The sequence below is a fragment of the Sinocyclocheilus grahami genome, unplaced genomic scaffold, assembly GCF_001515645.1.
Source record: "Sinocyclocheilus grahami isolate Dianchi unplaced genomic scaffold, SAMN03320097.WGS_v1.1 scaffold233.1, whole genome shotgun sequence".
Taxonomy (NCBI): domain Eukaryota; kingdom Metazoa; phylum Chordata; class Actinopteri; order Cypriniformes; family Cyprinidae; genus Sinocyclocheilus; species Sinocyclocheilus grahami.
In genome coordinates, this window is record NW_015505412.1 from 1,843,210 (window position 1) to 1,866,963 (window position 23,754).

At 36.6% G+C, this 23,754-nt stretch overlaps 3 protein-coding genes across 3 annotated transcripts in view; 1 reads left to right on the forward strand and 2 right to left on the reverse strand.

The window, feature by feature from the left end:
- Positions 1-412, reverse strand: part of LOC107597587 (uncharacterized) — a 3,642-nt gene extending 3,230 nt beyond the window's left edge. Inside the window, exon 1 of the mRNA XM_016288730.1 lies at positions 131-412. Coding sequence (XP_016144216.1) covers positions 131-194 — 64 coding nt within the window. The 5' untranslated portion in view covers positions 195-412. The remainder of the gene's footprint in view (positions 1-130) is intronic.
- A 1,166-nt stretch (positions 413-1,578) lies between these two features.
- LOC107597566 (mediator of RNA polymerase II transcription subunit 14-like) lies at positions 1,579-16,879 on the reverse strand. Its single transcript, XM_016288696.1, has 27 exons — positions 16,491-16,879; positions 15,892-15,918; positions 15,398-15,503; positions 15,143-15,316; positions 14,889-15,018; positions 14,610-14,745; positions 13,814-13,965; positions 13,312-13,437; positions 13,151-13,229; positions 12,916-13,075; positions 12,637-12,831; positions 12,254-12,388; positions 12,079-12,155; positions 10,493-10,653; positions 10,260-10,406; positions 9,743-9,834; positions 7,425-7,577; positions 6,914-7,183; positions 6,373-6,589; positions 5,893-6,018; positions 4,780-4,962; positions 3,714-3,940; positions 3,422-3,601; positions 3,034-3,141; positions 2,403-2,528; positions 1,984-2,173; positions 1,579-1,839 (listed from the first exon to the last, which is right to left on the reverse strand). Exons 1-27 carry the CDS (start codon positions 16,658-16,660, stop codon positions 1,766-1,768), a joined length of 3,921 nt encoding a protein of 1,306 aa, XP_016144182.1. The 5' UTR covers positions 16,661-16,879; the 3' UTR covers positions 1,579-1,765.
- A 1,058-nt stretch (positions 16,880-17,937) lies between these two features.
- Positions 17,938-19,012, forward strand: LOC107597588 (growth hormone-regulated TBC protein 1-A-like). Its single transcript, XM_016288732.1, has 4 exons — positions 17,938-18,026; positions 18,341-18,489; positions 18,590-18,748; positions 18,849-19,012. Exons 1-4 carry the CDS (start codon positions 17,959-17,961, stop codon positions 19,010-19,012), a joined length of 540 nt encoding a protein of 179 aa, XP_016144218.1. The 5' UTR covers positions 17,938-17,958.
- Positions 19,013-23,754: the final 4,742 nt, after the last annotated feature.

Here is a 23,754-nt window from a genome sequence, read left to right on the forward strand (position 1 = left end):
CCTCACGCACACCTCAACTGCAAATAGTAAATAATCGAAAAATAATATACATATATAATATATAATATACATATTCACTCAGATGATCATTTCATAAAAATGCAACTATTATTGAAGAGATCGGAATTACCTTTAAAATGTGGGCTGTAAGAGCAAGGTTTGCACAGCGGATCCGTCAGACTCACAGCTGCCATTATCACCGTAATAATCCCAGCGGTGACACGGATTCATATGATTAATACTGCATTTATAGGTTTATTCATCCATTAATGGCGTTTGTCACTCTCATTGCAAAGGGGCTTTTCAGTGGTCCTCCTCTCCAACGTGTTCACTCACACAGCGCCATGAGATGTAAATAAAAGGCGTGGTCAAATCTGCTAGACGAGAAACCACGAGACGTATCGATGTTCTGTGAATCTGCATTGAACTACCCGACATAGAAATTGAATAAATTGGGTAGAATGGACATTTTTATGACTCATATGCCTGAATGGGCGGAGCTTGTGGTCCAGGCGTGGAGTCGAAATAGCTTCTTTTTTATTTGAACTGTAACAGTGGTGTATTTTCAATTCATTTGCCTTTAACGTTTCATAGTTATATTATTTAGCTGGGTTTACAAATTTCTGCAAACCAATAGTGAAGCAGCACATACATAGAATTTTCACGAGGTGCTGGTTACTTTTCTCTGCGCTGTTAAGGATGGGCCAATCACATTCGTTTAGAAGAGGATTTCTGAAGTGAAATGCTGTTATCAGGCGATAGTCTTACATTTAGAAATGAATCGATTTAATCGCGTATACTTTTTAACGTAACAGTACGGCAAAGTTTGCATGCGCCTCATAATTGACATTTTGGGGCTCCATGCGCCACTTGAAACATGATGCATCACTGATCTATATACAAGTTGTGATACATTCGATAAATAAGAATTAGTTACTTATTAGCTTGTAAAATTCTCCACTCACTGGATGGACCTTTGTGTGTTTGACCAACATTGTCTTAAGAGACAAAACAATTTATAAATATTTTAAATATGATTACTTATTGTTCTAAAAAAAATTACAATAATTAATCTTTAAATGCCAGACATAGAGAAGGATAACTGTTCTCATTTTGTTCCCTAAATATATTTAATTTCACTTAGTCAAACAAACAAGGAGTTATTAATGAAAGGATGGAGCTATTTTCAATGTTTATTAAATAGTAATAAACGGACAGGAAAAATCTTAGACCTTTTCCATGATTTCAATGAATGACAATAAAACACTGCTTATTTAGAAGGTTTGTGTCACGCATATTTAAAGTGAAAGGTATACTAAGAAATCAAAGTAATGCAATAAAAAAAAAAACATTTAAATAGTGTGCTGATAAAGAAAACATCAATACTTACACAGTATTGACATCTTGTATTACAAAAAAGACAAGAATTTTTCTGCAAAGTTTCAAATAAGAAAAATACAGCTGTAGTTAAACATTTTTTCTATCACAATCATTTCCTTAAGTGCATCGGAAAAAAAATAAATCCGTTAGCAGAACTTTGCCGAGCTATTTAAAAAAAAAAAAAAAAAAGAAGTCGTCCTGCTTTTGTCACAATTATTCATTTACATGCTTCATAATACAATAAAAAAAAGTTCCATCATATTTCTGCTCCCTTTTATGACAATATGATACACCAGCAGAAGAGTCCAGCGGCTGTAGCAGAAAACCTGAAATTCCCTCGAGTTATTTACTGATCGTCTGGAGAAGTTTTCTAAGAGACAACAAGTCATGACCGTCCAACAGGGTTCAGCGTGAGATTAGCCATGAGCTCATGAACCGCTGCAAATATTGTGCACTCTCCTGTAAAAAAAAAAAAAAAAAAACAGGCTAGCATTAATATTGAAATGCAAGTATAGAAACAAAATGTTAAATATCTGACTAATATTATATACTGATTTCCATATCAATTTAAAAATTCACATTAAACAAAACAGATGTGTGAACCTTGTCGTGGTGGATGGTGCTCATTGAACCTCCTGAGGATGGAGCTGACCATCAGTGCCGCGGCTCCCGAGGAGCTGTGCTGGCGGGGGATATCAGCCTGCTGGGTCAGTCCAGTAGCCATGTCATACACAATAGGCACTATGATGCTGACGGGCTCCTGGGGTACCGGTAGTCTCTGGGTCAGCTGGAGCTGTAAAAGAGCATCACGTCAAGTTAATACACGTTAGGATTCCATAGTAAACGTAAACCACAGATCAAATACAATTTGCTGGGTGTACAATGGCCGGAATATTAGTGTAATAATCAGAATTCAGGGCATGGTTATTTATGTATGGTGAGATCGTATTTTATCCATTGGGAATTGGTTGTATGGTAAAAGGGGACATTGCAAACCAGAAAGGAGTGGCTGAAGCACTTACAAAGAAGAGCATCTTGGTCTTAAGCACCACAGCAATGGTTCCTGGTGGGGCGATGGGAGGAGCGCTGGGTGGGATGGTCAGACAGAACTGCACATTCCAATTCAGCTGGGCCGCTTGGTCTGGGAACTGGAGGAAAAATGATGGGCCAGTGAGTTTCCAAATGTAAAAAATAGCTCAAAAGTTCAGGAAGATTTTTTTTGTTTTGTTCTGGAAAGAGGTCTCATATGCTAACCAATGTAATATTGTGAAATATTATTACAACTTGAAACCCTGTTTTCTGGTATATTTATGCATTTTATTCCTTTAATGGCAACATTAGGTTTTTGCTTAAAGCTTAACATTTTCAGGAGCAATTTTTCCAGTTTTTAGAGTTACATAAAACTTTAGAAATAATTTTAATATGCTGATTTAGTGATAATTTTTTTTTTTATTTTTTTTTTTTTTAATTAAAAAAGGTCAAAAGACCAGCATTTATTCGAAATCTTTACTGTACCTTTTGACCATATTAACATATCCTTACTAAATAAAAGTATTAATTAAAAATCTAATTGACCCCAAACTTTTGAAACGTAGTGTATGCCTGCACAAGGGCAAAAAAAAAGTAATATTAAATCAACATGAATGTGCTTACCAACTCCAGTTTCATGATGCGAACACAGTCTCTGAGTATGTTGGTTGGAGCTCCCAACAGCTTTGTAAAGGCATTTAGTGTGTTGTATTTAAAGGGTGGTCCTGCAACCTATGGTTTAAGTAAAAGAAAATGACTTGCACTTGCATAACTGCACAATACCTGACTTGATGGCATTACCAAGAAGGCCACTGAGTGAACTGATTTGCTTTAAAGAAAAGAAAAAATGCACAGCTAACTGCACTAAGCAGAATAGCAAAGATAAGCGTTTTCTAACTAGTTTTAAACAGGTAGCCCCTAATCATGACATTAGGCCAGTGTTGTTAAATCAGGACGAACAGGGCCATTTTAAAATACACATTACAATTCTCTTCAAAAGTTTGTTTCCTACCCTGGTCTCAAAGAACTTCTCCAGGACCTGCAGCTCCTCCTGCGACCAGGGTCCAGTGTTTTCTGGTGTGACTTTCAGCTGCAGAGTCTGGTAGGTTTTGGGGTTGAGAGCCACTCTACATTTAAGCACTTCTGTCTTAAACATGATAACGCCTGGCTCGTTAGAGTTCACAATAGTGAGCTGTGAAGAGAAGGTAATCGAGAGTGATGCAAATACAGTGTGTAAGCAGAATCATATCAATCTGACTGGTTAAATGATGTGGTTGTAAACTTGTTAACAGTTTCTGACTCACATTGGGTTCTAACTGTATGATTCTCTGTAGGTGCCGCCTCATGATGACAGAGCCCAGGAAGCGCTCCAGAGGTGAGCACAGGTAGCTGCCCGCCAGCCCTGGCACTGGGCATGGAATGGATGACGGCAGAAGCAGAACATGTAGTTTGCTGTGGGTGAGGATGGTGGGAATAGAAGCGGCCCAGGACCGCTGTGGCAGTTTACGGGGTGGGGGCATTGCCTGTGAACCTACACACACAAGCACGCACAGTGACTGACTGAACAAATTTAATTACTGCTTAATGTACAGTAGTAAAGTGAAATGTAAATAATATTAAATTCTCTCATTTACACTACTTTTTCTTTCTAGAAATTTGTAGTTTTACTAAGCAAGGATACATTAAACTGATCAAAAGTGACAGTAAAGACAATCTTACAAAAGATTTCCGTTTCAAATAAATGCATTTTTTTAAACTAATTTTCTATTAATCTTGAATCCTAAACGTGTATCATGGTTTACACAAATATATTAAGCAGCACAACTGCTTTCAATATGATAAGAAAAAATGTTTCTTGAACACTAAATCAGTATATTAGAAAGATTTCTAAAGGATGTAACACTGATGGAGTAATGGCTGCTGAAAATTTTGCCTTGCCATCACAGGTATAAATTACATTTTAATATAAAAATAAGCTATTTTGAATAGCAATACTGTGCAATATTACTGTTTTACCTTGGTGAGCATAACAGGCTTCTTTCAGAAACATAAAAAAAAAATCTTTAAAAATCTCATTTTTGACCAGTAGTGTACATCAAACCTAGGACAAACGATGTAATTATCCGGTTAATCGCACAGAAAGTGTCAAGAAAATGTCCTGGTACTTAACCCCAAAATCAATGCAATGCAAAACCCCATCAAGGTATTTTGCATTTCAATAAAGACAATTAAGCAGAAAAATTCTAACTGAAATGTAATAATAATAATAATAAAAATAATTCTCATTACTGTAAAGTGGGAAAATATGTATATTTATAAAATAATAAGCTGTTCTGATAACATGGATCAGTCTTTAGACTCTGGACTTACTCATGCCAGCTCGAGGGGAGTGGGATGGATCTGGAATAGGTGAGTGCAAAGAAGGGTTGCCTGGTGACATGCCAGGGATTCGGGCCCCTGGGGAGGGTCCAGAGACCTGCGGAGAACCTGGCCATGGTCCGACCCTTGGACTGGCGGACACCATCGTGTACGGTGAACTGGGGTCAAGAGTTCCTGCAATACAAATGAAATACATTTGGATGGTAACTCACCCTCTCGAGGAGTGCCAGTTTCCATCGATGTACACAGTTTTTAGTCCATGGCAGTAACAGTAGTCAATACAACCCACCAAAAACACACATATCCCTACTGTAAAGTCAGAGCTGCTTCAGAGATGATTTTGTATGATTAAAACAAGGCAAAGAGATTTAAACCAATGACACCGATTCACTTTCACATGATTTCAAATGCACACCAATTAAGATAAGCTTGAAAAATGTTCTGAATCATGACATACTGTGACTAATGTGAGATAATTGACAATACTGTACAAAAATACACTATAATAATTCAATTTTTTAAGAAATTAATAGTTGTAAAGACAATTATGTTACAAAAACATTTCAAATTAATGTTGTTCTTTTGAACTCTCTTCATCAGAGAATCATGAAAAAAAAAGTATCATGGTTGTAACTTTTCTTTCTTGAGCAAAATCAGTAGGATTTCTGATCATGAGACACTGAAGTCGGGAGTAACGGCCACCACAGGAATAAATTAAATCTTACCTATATTAAAATAGCAAACAGATATTTTATTTGAAATAACATTTTACAATATTACTGTTTTTACTGTATTTTTGACCAAATAAATGCAGCCTTTTTGAGCATAAGAGTTTTTTTTCTTGCATATAATCATGCATATAATTCTGACATTTTGTTTACCCAGTCCCACCAGTCAAAGAAACAAAGAATCAAGAAATAATACAAGTATCAAGCAAGTGCTCATTTAAGCTTTAAGAGTACATCCACCATGCGCAAAGTCGATCGTTAGCAACAAATCAGATGTCTTTCACCAGCCCATCAAAGATTGAAAAATTTTTTACTGCAGAGGTAAAAAGAAGAGCCAATCAACAAAGCCCTGTATCCAGGCCTCCCGTGCACTTACCATGTGGGCTAGCAAAGTTGGAGGTCTGTCCCATAGAAATGCCCAGAGAGGAAGGAGAAGGGGTGGGCCCATAGGGAGAAGGGGCCCGCAGAGCTCCGCTAGGGGAATTGGCTGCGTGGATGTTCCCTGCACACAATTAACCAATCAGTGCCCTCATCAACATCTGACAAGAGCATGTCGCTCCCGTTCCTGCACGCTCACTTTCACACACGCTGCAGCCAAAGCGGGACAGGAGCTGCAGACCCCGAATGGAGATGGGCAACTGTGGGCATGCTCCTTCGTGAGGATGCACGGTGATGGTGTCATCAAACACAGACTGACCGATAAAAGCATGCATACCAACAGACAGGAAGAGCTGGTGGGACGCCAATGAGAATGTTTCCTTTCCTTTTGTTTCCCTGACTCCATGGTGGCATGACCAGGAAAGCACAGGCAGCAAAATGACAGCATTTGACAGGATAGAGACACATATTTATATACCTGGAGACTGTGTTGTTATCATGGAAGGTGAGGGAGGCACGTGGTACGGGTTGGGGGGCGATGTGAGGGGTGGATAAACCCCTCTGCCTGGAGGCTGCGTCTGAGTGTGGGGCATGAAAGTGTCGTCCATGCTTATCGGGGAGGGAGGGTTGTCGTCTTCATTGACCGAGCGTCTGCGGGCGTCTTGGTTACTATCCACAAACATGTTCAAGAACGTCTGTGGAAAATCATTGAAAAGTGACAATTACACCCATGCACAACAACAGTTAAAGGGACAGTCCAAACTAAAATAAACTTCTGTCATCATTTACTCACCCTCAAGTTGTTCCAAACTTTACTTTCTTCAGTGGAACATTAGAGAAGATATTTTAAAGTATGTTGGTAACCCAACATTCTTCATATTACCCTCTTTTATGTTCCACAGAAGAAAGAAAATCATACAAGTTTGGAACGACAAGGGAGTGAGTAAATGATGACAGAATTATATAACATTTTTGGATGACTATCCCCTTAATATGTTTGATATTTTTGCTCCACCCACCTTTAGTCCTGGGGCGGGGTAGAAACCTTCAACTATCTTGGTGTTGTCAAAAAGACTATAGGCCCCGTCACGGATGGCCACCACACCTCTGCTACGGCAGTAGATGTCAATGCAGTACATGTTGCGGAAGGCCAGACGGATGTGAGTGGGTGACTGAGGCAGGATGGAGAAGCACTGGTACGCCGTATTGGTCCTTTGGGTGAGGCCCAGCATAGGCACTGTGGGTAGCTTGTTGATGGCATTTAGAGGAGCTTGAGTGTCTGAGAGGCCCTGAGAACAGACAAGTATGTGACAATACTTCCAGCATCTACTAATGATCAATCAATATATTCTCCAAATTGGTCAGTTAACAATTTCATTTTGTTTTAAAAACGTATTAAAAAATGTGCTGGTATATATTAATACAAGTACTAATAATAAAACTACAGATTACAGTTCATAGACCAGTAACCGCTTGAATTGTAGTAAGTAAATGAAGTATGATGTTTAGTAGTGTCAAGGCTCTAGATACCTGTAGAAGTTGTACTACATTGGGTGTCTTGTTGAACATCTCTTGAAGTTGGTGGAGAATTATGTTGTGACAGTTGCTACAGCCTGAATTGGGCCCCACAGTCCCCAGGGCCAGATGGTAACGCTGGGATGCAGAGTTCCACTGTATTGTCACCTGAAAGAAACCGGATTCAACTTGTAGCAAATGAAACAAGTGTGATTTAAACTAAATCACTAAATAAAGGGATTAAGGGCCTTTAAAAGCACAATATGTAAGATTTTTTTATTAAAATATCCAAAAACCACTAGAACATTGTTATACCCATTTTGCTGACTTGTGTACTTACATTATCCCAAATGTTTCGAAAAAAAATGTAAATCCAGAGAAATAAGCAATTTTAACTAGTGACACGGGCTGTGTCCATAGTGTAATTGTGTCGCCTGCCAATGACGTCATAACCAGGGTTTGAAATTAACACCCGCCAACCGCGGGTAAAAATCAGCTGTGGCAGGTAACGCTGTCAAATCACTAGCCAATTTGTCAGCCGGGTTACTTTTCGTAAATTATGTTCACTCATTAATTTCTTGGGGTAGTTCATGCAGGCCAAATCTGCGCAGGTTTAGCGCAAATACTGAACTCGTGAGACATCATGACATTATCGAGTATATTGCAAAAGCTAAACAAAACACACCTACAGAGGCGTGCATACGCGACGTGATGAAGTCTGGTTAGACCAAAACTAAGGATTTAGTGCACGTGCGCATTTATAGTGCGCTCTTTCACTGCATGATTCAGTCTATTAATATGCATTAACAATGATCACATACTTCATGGTAAGGAGGCAGGAAATGTATATATTTATATCAATTCATATAGTTAATCAATATCACACAAAGAGAAAAAATCAGCATGGTTATAAATGTGATATTTATTTTATACAACAGTTCGATAAACAATAAGTTAATATCAAGAGACTTATGTTTTAAACACCATATTGGCTGTTTTTGCGCTATTTCGCCAACAAAAAACATTCCAAACACAGCCACAGTACTGTTTTGCGTCTCTGAGCAACATGACCTTGTTTTGTTTCTGAATGAATCAACTGTTTAAATGATTCGGTTCAATCGCAATGACTCACTTAAGTGACTTGCTGCCACCTACTGGCGGTTTTAATTTCACATTTAAAGTATCTTTTCATTTTTTAAAGGGGTCATAATTAACATGTGTAAATGCATCTAAATGCCACTTCATATGCAACTTCTGCAAAAGATTAATTTTATTGATACTGATTGATTTGTTTAGTAACAGCCTAAATGTATTATTATTATAATTGACTGATTAAATGTAAGACTTTGACTCAAAAGATGATGTACACTTTTAGAAAAAAATGGTTTTATAAAGGTAAGAATGCCCATAAAAGTTAAAAATCAATTAAAAAATATTGGAAAATATTAATTTCTATCACTGCTGTGAACGGACCACACAGAATATGAAGAATATCCAAAACTTTAGGAGTCAGCTGTCCACGGTAATCCTTAAGATATCAGCACAATAACACACTCAGCAAAATATCATCTAATTATCTTTATCGATAAAATCAGAACATATTGAGATATTATTTTTTGTCAACATCGCACACCCCTAGTACTGACAAAATGATTTGCAACGGTCGCTTTGTCACGCCCAGTGTAGACGGCCTCAAACTGTTGATGTTTTTCTTTTTTTTTTTTTTTTTTTTTGGCTAGTAGAAGTTATGAATGGCCGATAACTTAAAAATGTAGTTGCCAAATTGGCTGGTGAGTGAAAAAGTTAATTTCAATCCCTGGTCATAACCCCTCGATTTTTTATTTTTATTTTTTTAATATGTTAAAGCGTTTTAATAGACTGGTGACGACCGCACAGAGTAGCATTATAACAGAACTTTCAAATGTATCTAGTATGATAAAACAGCGCTGCTTTTTTTCCCCCCAAATACGCACGACCGGAAGGAGCGGAAGCGGTCGACTGTGGCATAATAAAAGCTCCGCAGCTTTCGAGCTGTGTGTCACGCTCGTTCAGCGGCCTCTTTTCGCTTCGATGACTTTCAGCCTCACCCTGCTTCATTCTACTATGTTAATAAATCATTAGCTCATCCATGAACATGATTTCTGCCCGAGTCCCGTCGGATTGCATCGGCTGTGGGGATGAAGACGACAACTCCCATGATTCCACACTCAGTCACGGCGTCGTCAAACTACGCCTCTGTCTATTTGTTTATTTTGAATACGCGCCCTCTAGCGGCAAAAATTACATACTGTGCCTTTAATATCGGCATTTTAACAAGATGAGAAGGTTTTTACCGAGCTGCCTTTGGTGCTGCCATAACATAGAACCAGCTTCCGATAATTGTACAGCCGTATTTCTGAGAAAAGGCTCAAATAGGAGGGCATTTCTGGAAAACATAGATAATTAATTAATTAATTACAAGCAATTCAAGTTCTTCAAACCATTCATAAGTCAAGTATTTTCTCATACTTATACTAACATTCACAGGTTTGGGGTTGGTAAGATTTTTTTAATGTTCATGAAAGAAGTCTCTTAAGCTCACAAGTCTGCATTTATTTGATAAAATCACAGTAAAACAACAATACTGTGAAATATCATTAAAATTCAAATAATACAAATTAATACAAATTCTATTTAAATATATTGTACAATAGAATGTATTCCTGTGAAGGAATTTAAAATTGATGCAATCATTTAATACTTTAAATGTACTATGGCATCAAAGGAATACAAATCATAGCTGGTCAACAATTAAAACTCAAATTAGAATGGAAGAGATGTGATTTACCTAGTTAGAACAGAAGTACCTACCAGGTAAAGCGCGTGAGAAATCCAGCACACATTCATAAAGCTGACTAATGCTGTTCCAGTCGTTCAAGAACATCTCCACCACCTTCCTGCCACCCACCGCCTCCGAAAGGGGATTCTCATAAGTCAGGTAGACATGCCGCGCAGAAGCTGAATTGAAATAGACAGAAAATATTGTAAAAGACACATACATTATTGTTTTGAAAGCTGTTAAGAGGATAATTAACTGTCTTTACCTTGTTCTTTGTTGGCTGTGCTGCTGAGTGGACAACCGGAGAAAACCAATTCTGCCACCCAGGTGCGATTATTCCGGCCCTGTAGTCTGAACGTACAGTCCAGCAGGGAGCGCTCTAGAGCTTTTCTCGTTTCCTCACTTACTCCTTTACAAGGTGGAACTCTGAAAGAAGAAAAGCATTTAGCAAACTATCGCCAAAAGTTTAAGTCGGTAAGATGTTTTTAATGTTTTTGAAAGAGGTCACTTATCCACCCCAAGGTTGCATTAATTAGATTTTTTTCTTAAGTAAAAACCGCAATATTGTAAAATATTTTGTATATTAATATATCCGTTTTAATATTTTAAAATACAATTTATTCCTTTGATGTCAAAGCTGAATTTTCAGTGATCCTTCAGAAATCATTCTAATAATCATATTCTAATATTTGATGCTCAATAAACATTTCTTATTATTATCAACATTTAAAACAGACGGATTCTTTAATGAATAGAAAGTTTCAAAGAACAAGCATTTATTTGAAACGGAAATCTTTTGTAGCATCATAAACATCTTTCCAATTAAAGCGATAGTTCACCCAAAATTTTTTGCCATTTTGGAGAGTATCACATACGTAAACAACGTATAGGCCTACAACGTATGTACGCGGATACGTTGCTTATGCTTTGATCTGAACGTAAACAACGTATTAGTGTACATTCGTGTGCATACGTTGTTTACATATGTGATACTCTCCAAAATGGAGCTATAGGGTGAAGCGGAGGAGAAGAATTGCACAAAAAGTGGCTTTGTAAAATTACTGTTGAACCCCTGATGTCACATGGATTATTTTAACAGTGTCCTTGCTATGTTTCTGAGCCTTGATTGTGTAAGGATCCTTGCAGTCTATGGGAGGGTCAGAAATATCTTGGATTTCATCCAAAATATCTTAATTTGTGTTCTGAAGATGAACGAAGGTCTTACAGGTTTGGAACGACATGAGGGTGAGTAATTAATGACAGAATTTTCATTTTTGCGTGAACTATCCCTTTAAATGCATCCTTGCTGAATAAAAGTATTAAGTAGATATGCATCTATCATATGTGACAGTCTGGTTTATTAACTTCAGAGATGCTTGTAGTGGCAACCAGAGATAAATCTTACTTCAGAATACGTATGGCGTGGCTACAGCCATCTCCTTCGACCTGAACCCCTTGGTGAGGAATCTCCATATTGGACAACTGCGAACACAATAACAGTAAACACAAAATGTGACATTTTCAACTAATAGCTTCAGATAATAAAGCACTGCTTTCACCATCTAATGGATATGAAGTACCTCACAGCGTAATCCGATGAGTGGCATGTTGGTGTCACACATGGCTACCAAGTGGGCCAGCTCCTTATTGAAGGCACACATCTCTCCTGACCTCTTGGGTTTCTTCGGTTCAATGGCACTTTGCTCTCCTGACAACTATGGAGTGACCAAAACAAGATTGAAGGCATCCTTGCTGAATAAAAGTATTAAGCAGATATGCATCTATCATATGTGACAGTCTGGTTTATTAACTTCAGAGATGCTTGTAGTGGCAAGCAGAGATAAATCTTACTTCAGAATACGTATGGCGTGGCTACAGCCATCTCCTTCGACCTGAACCCCTTGGTGAGGAATCTCCATATTGGACAACTGCGAACACAATAACAGTAAACACAAAATGTGACATTTTCAACTAATAGCTTCAGATAATAAAGCACTGCTTTCACCATCTAATGGATATGAAGTACCTCACAGCGTAATCCGATGAGTGGCATGTTGGTGTCACACATGGCTACCAAGTGGGCCAGCTCCTTATTGAAGGCACACATCTCTCCTGACCTCTTGGGTTTCTTCGGTTCAATGGCACTTTGCTCTCCTGACAACTATGGAGTGACCAAAACAAGATTGAAGCTTATAGTAAAAGCTTAAAGCCACAAAATAAAATGTGTTTTCATCAGAAAATTGAGTTATGACATTTCAATTAAAAATGTACATTTCGAGAAAAAAACAAACCAAATTAAAAATGAATCGTATGTATGGATGAATCGTTCACAATAATATCAATAACAGGCAAATACAACAAAGAGGTAACAAATGTTAAACGTTCAGTATATTGCGTTGATTATCCCACCTTTCTCTTGGACCCAGGACGAGCCAGTCGTCCAGATGAAATGTCCTGCACAAGCTCCTCCAGGTTGGACTTAAACTGCTGCAGCAGCTGAGCAGAAGGCAGCCCATCCTCACTCTCAATCTGACTCACAGACAGGAAGTAGTACTTATACTGGAGCTCTGTCAGATTGTTGGACACATCAAACATCTCGACCACCTGAGAAAGACAAGAGTTAATTAAATGTTTAGTGTGTACACAAAAGCCTTTTTACCTGTGAGATAAATACATTAAAGTATTTACAATATAGTATTGTGGGAGGCGAGTGAGTTTGATGAAGAGGCGATGTTTTGACAGGTTGCCCACAGGATGCGTGGTTAAGTTAGATAGGTGGAGAGTGTCTGTGCACAGTGTGGGAAGATGTTTCACAGACTGTCGACATCTCTGCTCGCCCAACCAGAATCTGTTTAAAACATAATATATTATCATCACTGTCACAACATGAAACGCACCAAGAACGGGCAGCTTGACTGCTTACTTTAGCTGCTGTATCCATGTGACGATGCGCTTCATATCATCGTTAATATTCTTCTCAATGTCGTCTAACATTGACTGATCTGGAAACAAGACAAGCAAGGCAAGTTAAGTAGTTGATTTGTTCAAATAATCTGATTGGCATCCAATGGATATGTGACTTACCAACTCCATAGAGCATTGGCTGAAACATTCCTGAATGCAAATCGACAAATATGTGGAGGCACTCCGATCGGCCGCAGGGCTCCAGGATTGGTATGACTAGTGTGGGCAGTGCAGTCTCTATAAAGGCTGAAAAATAAACACACAAAATCAATCTCTTAATGCATATGAAATAAATAATTGATTTTGACTTTTGATGTTTTCTAGTTGAAGAATGGTTTAAAAATAAAGATAAAGAATATTTAAAAAATATATAATAAATATATGTACACAATATTATTTTATTTACAGTATCAATAATAACAGCATAAAAATTGACCATTTTTAAATTTGCTTCCCTACACAATATAACGCATCCTCTCGTAATTTATTACTTAATTATTGTAAATCAATTTAGTAACCAAGAACAGCAAATGCAAATCATTATATTCCCTCTATAAAAACACACACACACACAGCAAGCAGCACAAAAATGGTCAAAATCATTGTGGTGTAAAATACTCACAGTTATCACTAGGGTTGCTACTTTTTAGGATGACTTTGAGTTCTTGCAGTTTCTGATGTGAGCGGGCATGTACACTATCGATCAAAAGCTTTTCAACTGAGAGATGATCAATCTGAAAAAACAGCCCACAAACAGACATGTAAGCTTTCATCCTCAGTTATTATACACTACCATTCAAGATATTTTAATGTTGTTGAAAGAAGCTTTACTTATTGAGAAGCATTACTCCAGTCTTCAGTGCTGATTTTATGCTGATGACTGGAGTATTTGGCTGCTAATATTTTTTTTTTTCCAACAAATAAATTACATTTTAAAATATATTAAAATACAAATCAGATATTTCAAATTGTAATAATATTTCATAATATTAGTTTTTGCTGTAATTTTTATCAAATAAACAGTCTTGGTGAGTATGAAAGAGACTTTTTAAAACCATTTTTAAAAATCTTATCGTCCCCAAACTTTTGAACATTAGAGTAAATAAAATAATTAAAAAATAATAATAATAATAATAAATGTTTATAGTAGTAGTACATATTTATTTAATGCCATGTCAGCATCTTAGACTATTTTCATGGCAAAAACAATTTAAAAAATACAAGTATAACAAATACAATAAAAACCAGCAAACAAACAAACAAACAAGTTATATTGCACAAGATTTTTTACATTAACATATGATAAAAATTCTAAAACTTTTTCTTTATTTTTCATATATATTTAAATCAAATGTATGGAAAAGAAGGGTACATGCACAGGGGTTCCATCATATCTTATTTCTTATGTCTTATTACACATCTTACCTCCGGTTCCCTTGTCTTCAACTAGAATCTCTAGTTTAAGAAGTCTCCATGGGATATCAGGATCATCCCCCATCACTGTCAGTGTGGCTTCAAATTCCCCCTCAACTCGAAACTTTACTCGCCCATTGGCTTCACACAAGTAAGATCATTCATAATCACAACAAAAAAAACACAAAACAAAAATATAGAATAAAATGTTTGGAAACATATAACATACTTATTACAGGGCAGAATACGTCTTTGCCAGTAGATGTGTGGAGCTTGGAACTTACCCACAGTTAAGTTGGCCAGCTGCGGTGGCAAGTCAGTGGTGACTAGTCTGTGTCTCAGGATTTGATTGAGCTGATTTAGCGTTGTCTGCTTTTCTGCTTTGGATATAGGGTCAGGAGGAATAATTTTGTCCTGTAAAAAAAATAAAATTAAAAAATTAAAAATTCAATTTAAAATAAAAAAAAACACCATTGCTGTCCATTTCACATTTATAATATCCACTTTAAGCTCTTGAACACTGTGTTTGACTACTCACTCGGATACAGGTGGGCAGACGCGGATAAGACCCTGTGGTCAATACATCAATGGCGAAAGGGATGGCAAAACTAGGCAAACGTGCATGTACCAAGGCGTCCCTGGCCAGTGATGCCAGTCGATCGGCCGTGTCAACAAATAAATATGCTTGCTGATCCAGAAATGATGAGATCATCTGCAATCAGAACTAAGAATGAGTACTACCTTAACAAGAATGAAAATAACTCCGATTGGAAGTGCAAAATAACTCACGCACCGCACATTTCTCCACCTTCCCAGCATTACTTGCCCATTTCACAAGAGCAAGCAGACGTACGAAGAGCTGCCGTGTCCGACTGGCAAACTGAACAATTTCAATTTTCCTGTAAGAGAGGACATAATCAGTTACATTCATATGCAAGCATAATCTATCTCAGGTTTTCTGTCTTGTAGAAGCCGAGGACCCTCAAAGCCTGTGAAGGACCCCCAACCTAAAATCTGAAAAGTCATCTATACAGTTTTGTGTACATAGACCAGATTTGTATTGTAAAAAATGTATGTTATAAATATGTCTAAAATATTATTTGGATATAATATCATTCATTTACTCATTTATTTATCTAGGTAAATAAATTAGTAAACATTTCTTTTTCAACTTTTCCATGAACCCCTAGCACTGCCTTGCAGCCCCCACTTGAAAACCTCAGGTGTAACCAGTATTACATTCATGTTTTTGAGAATCTAAGTGGAAACTCCATGGTAGTTTCTTACCTTTCCATGTCTGTTTTTCGAGGAAGTCTGTGAAAATCATAACGATAAGGTTTAATAACATCAAATGACAGCACAAACCATTTTACATCTTACATCTAGACAATTTGGAAGACATAACAATACAGATCCATAAAAGCAACAGAACAAGAAAATGTGCACACCTCTATTTATGCTCTAATTGCAATAACAGCATACTCGATGTTAATAGACTTGTTCCATAGATAAAACTTAAGACCTGTGTCACCCACTATATCCACCATAAATTCACCTAGGCTGCTATAAGCAGACCATTCAATTAAACTAGCTTCATGTTAAAATATGACTTCGCCCTGACAAATTTTACATGGTCAACCAAATAAACATAGCCAGCTAAGAAGTCATACAAGGGTCAGGAAGAGTTGCAGCAACATCCCCACATAATTTATATACCCCCATATAATCTCTACCAACTTAAAATCAAGATTTATAAATGAGCTGACATGATCTGCAAAGTAAAACATGTGTCAAGGAAACATATGGGCCAGTGCTAAACTAATTGTAACTTGATTTAAACATGCCTGACCAATGAGCAGAACAGGTCTGATCTCTCATGAACTCACAGCTCAGCCAGGAGAGTGATCTCATGGTAGGTTCGCTGCAGCAGGAACTCGATCAGGAGGCTCAGCCGGACTCCTTGAGTGGCCGGGGCTCCCGGAGGAGGCTGCGGGGCTGAGCTCGGACCCCCGGCGGGGACCAGCTGCCCGTCCGAACCGATCTGAACTGGAGCCATTTTAAAATACAACGGCAGCGATGTACGGCCACGGATCCGACGATTTCCACTCGCGTTTACCGCAAACTAGTTCGAGAGAATATTATCACACGTTCGTCCTAATGTGTATAGGTGGCGGAAACAATTTCAACCCATGAAGAAAGGAAGAAATGAGTCTGTAACATGTTAGATGTGGACAGATGGAGCCCCGTCATCACCCACTGGAGCTGAAGCAGGAAACAAAACTCTTCTTTCTTTAAATGGCGCTGGATCAATTATTTAAAATAAAAGTCTGAAAGCCAAAAACGTGATTTTAAAAGGATTGCATTCGTTTTATTTGCGTTTTATTTCTTTCACAGTACATAAAAACGGAAGACTAACCTAATTTTTAAAAATACATTTTGTCTGTATGTGGAGTCAAATAACATTTTAAGCGACAGTAGCTGCTGGAAAAGGAAAGCCTTGGAGACCTTTATTTTGCCAAGCTAAACGGCCGGACAGAATATCCGGTTTGGAATTTATTTTAATGCATCAAGCATGACAAAGTAATACTAGTTTTAAAAAACTGGTTCATTTTATGAAATGTATGCTAATAATATTTCACAAACAAATCAAACAACGGCAGCTCTGTTCACTTTTTTTTCGTTATGAACAGGACTTCTGAAAACTAAATGTCATATCGAGAACAAAAAAATATGGATGAAATACTTTGCCACGATAATAATGTTATGTACCAAAACCACATTTATTCAAATGTTTTAAATGTTATGTTTGGGTTCTTTTTGCATGCAGTTTTATTTATAGATCTAGTCAGTACTGGTTGGTTAGTGTAGTCAAAAGTGAAACAAAGTGATAAATATTGGTGTAATTCAATAATAAATTATTTATAATAAATATATGAGTCTAAATATTTATTTAAATCATTATAACATAAAAATATAATCATAGCCTGTAATATAATTAATAATATAATATCCCTAATATGGTTGGCCTTTGCCCAGTATTTTCATTGCTTTCCAACCATCCAATCACCTGCTGGGAAGTTTACAGTAGATCAAGTGAACTGCATAAATTATTTTGAACCTAACGACCTAAGTTTCCATATTAATGCTCAAAACAAATATTTCAAATGGTTAAAACGTCGAGTTAAAATAATAGACAACATAACCACACACTATAAAATCAAACATGTAATACGCAAGGTACAATGAAAAACCTGTGCATATGCCAGGTTTCGGTGTAGAGGAGGAGTTTATATAAACAGCTCAGCTCAGCTCAGCTCAGTTAGAGACCGATGGAAGAGACGCACTAAACTCTACATGGAGAATCACTTTAATGATCAAAGCACGGAATGTTCCGCCAGTTCAGACAGCAACGACTGCCAGAGGTATGAACCTGACTTTATATTACTATGATGAAGAGATGTTACTTATAAAATACAAATCGCTTTATTATGGAAAGTGGAACGGTCGCCACGAGATGGTCCAAAACACCTGTGCGTCAGGTGATGCCTGCGTCAGTGTCAATATGAACACTTAAACAAATAAAAGACATTTCAGAAAATGTAATGTAAAAAAAATAATAATGAACTCGTTTGATTTTAGCTTCATATTGTTATGGTATTTCCATTAAAGTTTCTGTTATTATTCTTTAACAGTATTCCCACAAGTCTTTAAAACAAGTCTTTAAATGTGTTTCTAGGGACCAATATGGATTTGAGAGAGCAGAAGATTTCAACTATGAATCCTATGAGGACTTTATGTCCAAGCATCTAGCTGTTGTCACTAGAAGGTCAAAGAAGTGGTCGAAACTTTTGCAGGGCACTGTAAATGTTGAGAAAAATATAAAAGGTAGGCAATTGAATTTATTTTATTATTTTATTTTATTGAATCGACACATAAAGGATAAAGAAATTTTTTCACTTTTTAAAGCTGTCATTTGGGTTTGCAGTGAAGCGATATGTGAGGAAGGGGGTTCCATGTGAACATCGCACTCAGATCTGGATGGCAGCTAGTGGAGCCCAGGACCAGTTGGACAGAAATCCTGGCTACTATCATTCTCTATTAAAGGCTGAGCATGACCCTAAAATAGAAGAGGTTATACGTGCTGGTAAGTTATTTCTCCAGTCATGAAACCATGTTTTATTTTAAAGCAGATTGGATGGGACATATGGGAAACAAAATATTTTTGAGATTTTTTTTTTTCCCAGATATGCACAGAACCTTTCCTGACAACATTCAGTTCCGTGCCTCCTCCCAGCCATGTTTACAAAAAGCCCTGTTTAATGTACTTCTGGCTTATGGACACCACAATAAGGATGTTGGTTACTGTCAGGTACTACTGTCATGTACACATGCCCTTTTACACACATAGCCACTATAACTAAAGTGTCGCTTGAATCCAGGATGTATTGAAGTTCCTACTGTAGATGAATCTAAAACTATTGTTTTACTAAATTAATACTTACAGACCTCTTTATAATGATGTGTTTGTTCTTAAGATTGTTTGTTTGTCTTCTCCCTTCAGAAAATCTTTATGGAGCCTGGAGGTCTCTCTACAGCAACAATTTCTAAACTCAGGAAGACGTGTAGGAATCACATTACTTCTGCCTAAAACCCTCCTTTACACTAAATGGTGAACATGGACATACAAGTTCTGCATTTTCAGCATGTGAGATGAGAATCTATTACTTACTGTGTGGGAAAACTTTATAGTATGTTAAGCTTTTATATGAATATTTTAAACATAATGAAAGGGATACACTACCTTTCAAAAGTTTGGGGTCAGTAAGATTTTTTTTTTTTTTGAAAGAGGTCTCTTAAGATTACCAAGCCTGCATTTATTTGATCCAAAATGCAGCAAAGCAGTAACATTGTAAAGTATCATTTACAATTTAGAACAATGTTTTCTATTTATATAGAAAAGTTTAAAGATGTAATTTATTCCTGTGATGGCAAAAGCTGAATTTTTTTGCAGCCATTACTCCAGTCTTCGGTGCCTTTAGAAATCATTCTAATTTGCTGATTTGGTGTTGATTAATATTAATATTTCATGGATACCGTGATAAATATTGTTTGATTAATGGAAAACCAATAAAGCATTTATTGAATGCTTTTGAAACGTCTTAAATTTGACATTTGATTAATTTAATGTGTCCTTGCTGAATAAAAGTATTCATTTTTCAAAAGATTTTACTGACCCCAACCCTTTGAACAGTAGTTCACCCGAAAAAAATTATCATTTAGTGGAGGCATGCCGTTCCAGACCGGTATGATCTTTAGCCTACTGATATTTACTGGTAGATATTTAGAATTTTCTTTTTTGAGTGAACAATATAAGAAGAATTAACTTTTTACTTTTTTTTTTTTTTTACTAATACCAATCAGTTTTGTGTTATAAGTAAAGGTTTTAACTAAATAAAGATGTTTAATAAGCAAACTCTTTTTCTTGGCTTTTATTTTTCACTTTATTTAGAAACTTAGAATCGCATTCCCTTAAAACATGAACTTCATAGCAATCAAGGCAACACTTCAATATCCACAACAACTCCATTTATGCAGTCAATCCATATGAAGGTGCATTAGAAAGGAGAGATTCACCCACCATATGATCAAGCTTATTTTTAGCGCACTCCTTGTGTTTGTAACAGTTAACCATTTACCTGGGTCTATAATAGTCTAAACCTACGTCAAGTTATTCAGAACTTCCTGTTGTGTTAGTGTGAATCACACCCTTAGTCCATCCAGTAGTGCAAAAAAACATAATATATCCTCACTCTAGCAGAATTTCCCTTTTTAACATTTTTGAATGAGTGCAAATACAATGCTAAATGGAAGCAAGCAGGCTATATAGTTGATATGTAGTATGAGAGGGAAACAGAGCTATTTAGTGTTATTGAGGGGTATTCTACTCTAGAAAGTGGATATTCTATCTGTATAAGTTAAGAATCTCTTCGGTACCCAATGCCTCAGCAGATCTGGAGAGATCCAGGCTAGATGTGGAATTTATTTTCATTAAAACTTAGTACCAAATTGACATCTGACTCAACACTGTTATGCAAGGCTTTTTTTAACAGAATTAAATTAATTATTTTTCTCCAATTTGTTGAATCTCAAAAGCTGTATAATGTTCAACTCCAAATGAAATCACTTTGAGATAAGGATCAGGAAGTAGTGTTAAATATCTAGTCCCTTTTATATTGAGCAGTAACAGCATCATCACTTTTCCCTAAATCCTTGTATTTATATAAATAAACGCATGAGGTTAAATGTAAGAATATGAGGTACCAAACAGATCATATGCTTTCTAACCCAGATTATGCCTAAATAACAACAAACACCAGGCATTCCTCTAGATAAGAATAATCTGGTTCCTGGAAACAATAACTTAGCATGACCTAGAGCCTCAAACACACCTTTGATTTTTTTCCCTGCACCCTTAAGTATGCATTAATTATACTATGTTTAACATAATACAACAAAAAGTCCAGGAAGCGCAGGTCCACCTGAGCGGTGGCAGGGTGAGACACCAGCAGAGGGCAGGGCGGGTTAAAAACTAGGCAGCTGCAGTTGTCGTAGTGTTGTTGAGTCCAGATGAGAGCAGAAATCGGTGGTGCTACACAATATTTAAATCAAACTTACCCAACAGCAGCCTAAAAATTGTCCCGGAGGGCATGTTTTGTTTGCGGATGACGGGCATCATGTTTCTTGCCAAAGTAACGTTAAATCCAAACACACTCGATAGAAAAACAGATGATGGCAGACTGTGCAATATGCGCCTTCAAATGGACTCTTCAGATAACTGTTGTTATGGTGCAGACTGCCGCTGTGCCAAATCTACATCTGATAAACGCACTAGGTCAGATTTGTTTAGCTTCTCGTAACCGCAGCACAAACAAACACTAGCGTCATGTGAGCGACTGCTAGCATCACGCAGCAGCAGCAACCTATTCTGGTTTTTGTTTTAAATGCATTTTTGTTGTGGGGATGGTTGTTTTAGAACAGATAGAACACAATGTACCATGGAGTGCTGCTATCCATATCGATAATAAATTAAATAATAATAATAATAAATTATTCAGGATGTATCACATTTCAGTCGTATAAATTAACATTGCTGTAAGCGTTGTGATAAATTATTAGTTCCTGGATAGTCAGTGAATCATAAAATAATTCAAATAATCGTAAAAATACACATCCATGCGTTACATTTCCAGTAGTGTAGTATTTCATCGTGTGATTGGATAACTATTACGGGCTACAGAAGCAACTGCGTGTGTGTGTGTGTGTGTGTGTGTGTGTGTGTGTTGCATTTTGATTAGTCGTGTTTAATATTTTGACAATTATAAACAAGTAAGTTATTGCCTATATTGTATGTTCCCTGTTGTTAAGCGGTACTTAAAGAATGGTGAAATATCATGAAAATGTAGGCTAGATAGATAGATTTAAAAGTAGCTACTCATAAGTGATCTAAAATAAGTGATGTAAAGAGCAGGATACGCGTGACTTAAGATACTCCTAAGTGTCACAGCACAGAGACAATTTACAAGGAGACGAAAGATTTTAGGACCATTCCGCAATGCCATCACAGAAGTGTGATACCTGACCTTTTACCCTTTTATGTTGCTTGCAAATGGTTTATTTAAAGAGCCATAATGATCTTATGAAATGTATCTAACACTTGCAGCAATTATAAGGGAGACTGGAGCTAGTGTTCAGACTTTTTACTCCAGGGAATATTTCTCAAGGTAGATTTATAGTGAAAAATCAGTTTCTGCACAGACAAGTGATAGAGACTTTAAATAGTTTAAAGCTATTGAACATTTCCAACATTATTACCCAGGAAAAAAGATCAAGTAAATCACGTAGAATGTTGTCACTATATGAAGTCACAGTGGAACATGCCTTACAAATTATGTACTGTAAATATTGTAATTAATAATTATAGATAAATAAAAATACAAAATAAAGATCTGACATTTATGAAATGAGAAAGTATTTCAAACTTTTGGATAAAATCTGCCATTATATAGTTGACCCCCAGCTAACAAAAATATGTTCTAAGAATGTTTTGCTAAAGTTCTCATTATAAGAACGTTATTTCTGGATTTTCTTTGAAAATTCAAAATGTCTAGTTATGTCTAGTAATTTAAAAAAAAAACTTTTCTTCATGGTTATGCAAATATTAAAGGAACATTCCATTAGATGATTCTGCAAACTGGGACGCTACTTTTATACGGTCTCTACACATTCTGAAACACATAATAACATTTAAAAAAGGTTAGACGAATATCCAAAGAAAACAGTTCAGAAAACAAATGCTATGAACAATGAATAAATAATGTTTTTGTGCTAACATTTTTAAAACATTATCAAAGACCACATGACTTCAAATGAAAGTTATTTTAATGTTACTTTAAGAATGTTTGTTCATAACTTTGAGGGAACTTTGCCAAAATGTTGGACAAAGTTGTGGGAATGTTCTCTGTTAGCTGGGCCCAAAGAAACATTATTCTAATTTAAGCTAGTCTTTAGTACTAGTGTTAAAAAAAAATACAAAACCATACCAATGGCAATTGCAAAACAGCAGGGGGCACAACATGTACAAACTAGCTTGTGAAATGTAAGTTGCAAAATATTTTCAATTAAAAAGTAGAAGAAAAAACACTGATTAATTTATTTTATAAGAGTTACAGGTGACGTTTTTGATCTCTGTTTTGAAGATGTTGCCTGATTTTATGTTTTCCTTAACTGTTAGAACTAATATTTCTATTGTGTATGATTTCCTGCACGGGAAAAAGAAGTTTGATTCAGATTTGTTATGAATACATCAACCCAATGCTGCTAAAATGGAAAAATCTAACTCAGCAGACAGTGTAACTATCGTATCCTGCAATACTGATGAAAGACACATAACTGTTAGCGTGAAGATGGTCTAAAAATATACAGGAAATGCTAGTGAGACTTTTTTGAGATGAGAGGACAAGAGACTCTTTGGTGAAGGCAGTGGTTGTCATTCACTAGAACAGAAAACCCAGGGCAAGGGCCGCTTCCTGTTAGGTAAAAGATTGACACAGTAGAAGCAATCAAAACAGAAAGGCTAAAAACTGTTGCACA